This window comes from Melitaea cinxia, chromosome 13, assembly GCF_905220565.1.
Source record: "Melitaea cinxia chromosome 13, ilMelCinx1.1, whole genome shotgun sequence".
NCBI classification, from domain to species: domain Eukaryota; kingdom Metazoa; phylum Arthropoda; class Insecta; order Lepidoptera; family Nymphalidae; genus Melitaea; species Melitaea cinxia.
The window spans coordinates 1,261,809-1,265,261 of NC_059406.1; the positions used below are offsets into that span (position 1 = coordinate 1,261,809).

At 29.9% G+C, this 3,453-nt stretch overlaps 1 protein-coding gene across 1 annotated transcript; it reads right to left on the reverse strand.

Moving 5' to 3' along the window:
- Positions 1-417: 417 nt before the first annotated feature.
- LOC123659208 (DNA ligase 1-like) lies at positions 418-2,201 on the reverse strand. The gene is made up of 2 exons (XM_045594460.1): positions 2,183-2,201; positions 418-1,306 (listed from the first exon to the last, which is right to left on the reverse strand). Exon 2 carries the CDS (start codon positions 1,285-1,287, stop codon positions 418-420), a length of 870 nt encoding a protein of 289 aa, XP_045450416.1. The 5' UTR covers positions 1,288-1,306; positions 2,183-2,201.
- Between the last annotated feature and the right edge of the window lie 1,252 nt (positions 2,202-3,453).

Here is a 3,453-nt window from a genome sequence, read left to right on the forward strand (position 1 = left end):
AAATAATTAGCGCTTCGTGTCGTTGAAGGTTCTTAACACACTTTTGGTACTGTTTTTGCTGGTAAATCCAGTTAAAATGATGCATTTTAAATGTTTTTAGATTTTTTTCAAAACAAGACCTAAGATCAAGAATGCTTCCTACTTTTTGCAATTTGAGCGTTTTTTTTGTTGTTAATTCTTTTGTGCTCTTATTTTCCGTTTTCGTGTATTTATGATCAATTACTTCCCATTGACTCCACTTAACCTGATCTTCTTTCTTTTCTTCCAAAGGCTCGTAGCAAATAGTCTTGTCTTTACATTCTTTACATTCTTCATACATGCATTTCTTCGAATTTATGTCGCAGCATAGATTTTTTGTAACTTCCAAAACAGTGTTGAAGTTATTTAGTATTCTGTATTTCTTCAAAGCATAAAACATCAACTGCATATTGTTGTGCTTGATGCACAAGCACGTTTCTCTGTTTTGCACGGCAGGGGATAGTACATAAAAAGGTTTATATTTGTTAAAAGTTGAAAGGCGTATTTTCCTCCCTCTTTACGATACATTGTATATAAATTACGAACTGTGTCGGTGAGATATCGAATTTGCTCCTTTTTTTTTCTAAATGTACGACATTGCTTTTTTCCGGCAGTCATTCTGCTTACGTCATCTCTGACATAAAAATTTTCAATTTCTTTACGTATCTTGTTTTCGGTTTTATTTTTATTTGTTATTCTTACCATTCCTTTTAATCCTAGCAGCTTCGACACGAAAGTCTTTTTAATTATGCTCTGGATATTCTCCTTTAGAACAACATTTTTTAATGTTTGTTTTTCTTTTACGGTTTGACATTGTTTATAAGAAGTTTTTAAAGTTAATTCTAAAAGTTCTGTTCTTGCTTTCAATTTTAAGTTGTCTTTTTCAAGCGTCTGAATTTTTTTTTCTGTTGAAATTTTTAAACGGTAAAGTCTTTTTTTATAGGTATTTACTAGTTTTGTCAATTTTTGGTTTCTTTTTAAAGCAGTCTTATAATTCTTAATCAATTTACTTTGGTTTGCTATTTTTTGTTTCTTAGTACCTTTTTCTTCCTGAACTAAAAGCTGTTTTTTCTTTTGTTTTTGCTTACGTTTCTGATTTCTCCAAATTTTTCGTTGTTTTTCCTTTTCCTTCTCCGTCAGATCTTTAACTGTTTTGCTTTTAGATTTTACATATTCAGCGTGTTTCTTTTTAATACTTTCCAATTTTTCTGGATTTAGTTTTAGTCGTTCTCGATACCTCTTCATACGTTCTGCTGGTGTCAAAGCCATTTTTGTAAAACTTTATTGTCTAAAACAAAATTATTAAGTAATATAGTAATATTTTTATATAAAACACGCGGACAAAAGTCGTAATAATACTTTATGACTCCTTAGTGAAAAATATTAATTTTACGTACATGTATCGCGCCTTTACCCTTACATTGAGTTACAATTTGTTCCACTGAGTTACAAAATTTCTCAATGGAACGTAACGTTTTGTGTGAGTATACAAAACTATTACTTAAATATTCAATGTTAAACTTGCAATTAAACTTGTTTAGCGATAATTTAGGAATAAACACAATAGGAAACCAATTGCTTTTAAGCAAGTACATAAAATCATGCAATTCACCCGAGAAAACTACGTTTTTAAATGGAACAAAATTTTTACACTGCAACACGTCTTCTCGCCCAGCCGTTAGTTTTGTAATATAACGCTTTGCTTTCAAAATTGCGGACAAATCAGACTGTTTGAGAGTGTTTCCATTTAAAAGAAAAGGATATTATTTGGTAGTTTTCGAAGAGAGGTAAGAAAATAGCGTAACTCAATAGGAATTTCCACCTAGTTAGATTTTGTGCCCTAGAAATTAATTGTAATTAATTTTGTTTAATATTAAAATAAACGAACGTGTGTTATTAAAATCAATTTAAAATAAATATTCCTTTCTTTGGAGATATAATACTCCATCACATGCTTTTTTAAAAACATTCTTTAAGGTAAAACATTATGGCCAGTGTGTGGAGGGACATAGGTTTAATAACGATTGAGTAATCATAAATAAAGTATTTTTATTTAAAAAATAGAGTAACACTAATAATTTGTATAAATTCCGAAAGCCAATAAAGTCTACTACAAAGACAAAACATACGTTTAAACTAAACACTTTAAATGTATAAGAAATACCTTATGAACTGGGTAGGACATGCATAAAAATCATAGTGACAATGAAATAAAAAATTGCCCAAGTAACGAAGCCGATAAACTTATTTAAATGAATATAAGTAGACCAGACAATTTTAAAGCAGCGCCATCTATGAGATTAACTGTCGATATGATATGTGAAGAAGAAACGGGTAAATTAATGTTATTTTAAAAGGTATAATCGTAGGTATTTTTGGTGCTGTATAGCGTTCACGCAGACGACGCCGCGGGCAGCAGCTAGTAAGTAATAATCCAACATGAATTGTAATTGTTATGATTAGTTTATATAAAATCTTTATGATATCTTATAATTTTATTCATTAGATCTCGTCAGATTGCAAACTACAAAATTATTTTATTAGCACATTATGATAAAACGCATTCTATAAACAATTTTGTATGCTATTAGAATTAATTAAACACTAACAATAATTATAAATATTCATAAGTAAATGTTTCGTGCGAGATGAGCTTGAGTTTTACGTAATGTTCTAACATTCGTTTTGGATGTAATTTCATATTTTGTGTTTCACACAGTCTGTTGTTTAGCGTTGTTGTATGTTTTTTTTTTATTGTAACAGAGAACACGTTATAAAAAAGATAATATTATTGTAATTGTGGCCATAGAATTTGTTTTCACTCTCTACAACACTTCTTGCCGTTGATGTTGCCGGGTTATTCATGCTCGATAAAAACATTTGTTCTGATTATATTAGATGTTCGCTGTAGTTCTGTGCGTTGTCTTAGTTACCGGACCAATGAGAAAATATTTCTTGGGCTTATTTATTTTAAGTACTTGCTTTTAACTTGCCTATAGTAATTAAGTGAGTGATGTAACATGTTTTATAAATTCGTGTCTTAACAATATAATAATGTTACATGAGCACGTGTGAAACACGATTGATTAATTCTACACAACTTTTGTTTTTATAATTCACTAGCTTCTGTGCGCGACTTCGTCCGCGTGGAACAGAGGCGCGCGCAATTTTTGATCATTATTTTACTGCGATGTTATTTTAAAACTGCGATAACTCCTGAGATACTCATTGAAATCGAATTATGTAAAAGGCTATTTTGTTTTTAATTAAATACTTATGATAAATAACGTTTTTATTTAGATAAGGATTAATATCATGTTTATAAAAACATCCTTGCAAATAATGCATTATTTTAGAACAAACTTGGTTAACATAAAAAAGGTTATAGTGCGCCAACCTTAAAAGATAGATATATGCTGTCGCGGACTTTTTTTT

Bases quoted from the DNA above. Each gene is read 5' to 3' on its own strand.
- LOC123659208 (XM_045594460.1), bottom strand. From the start codon at position 1,287: ATGGCTTTGACACCAGCAGAACGTATGAAGAGGTATCGAGAACGACTA.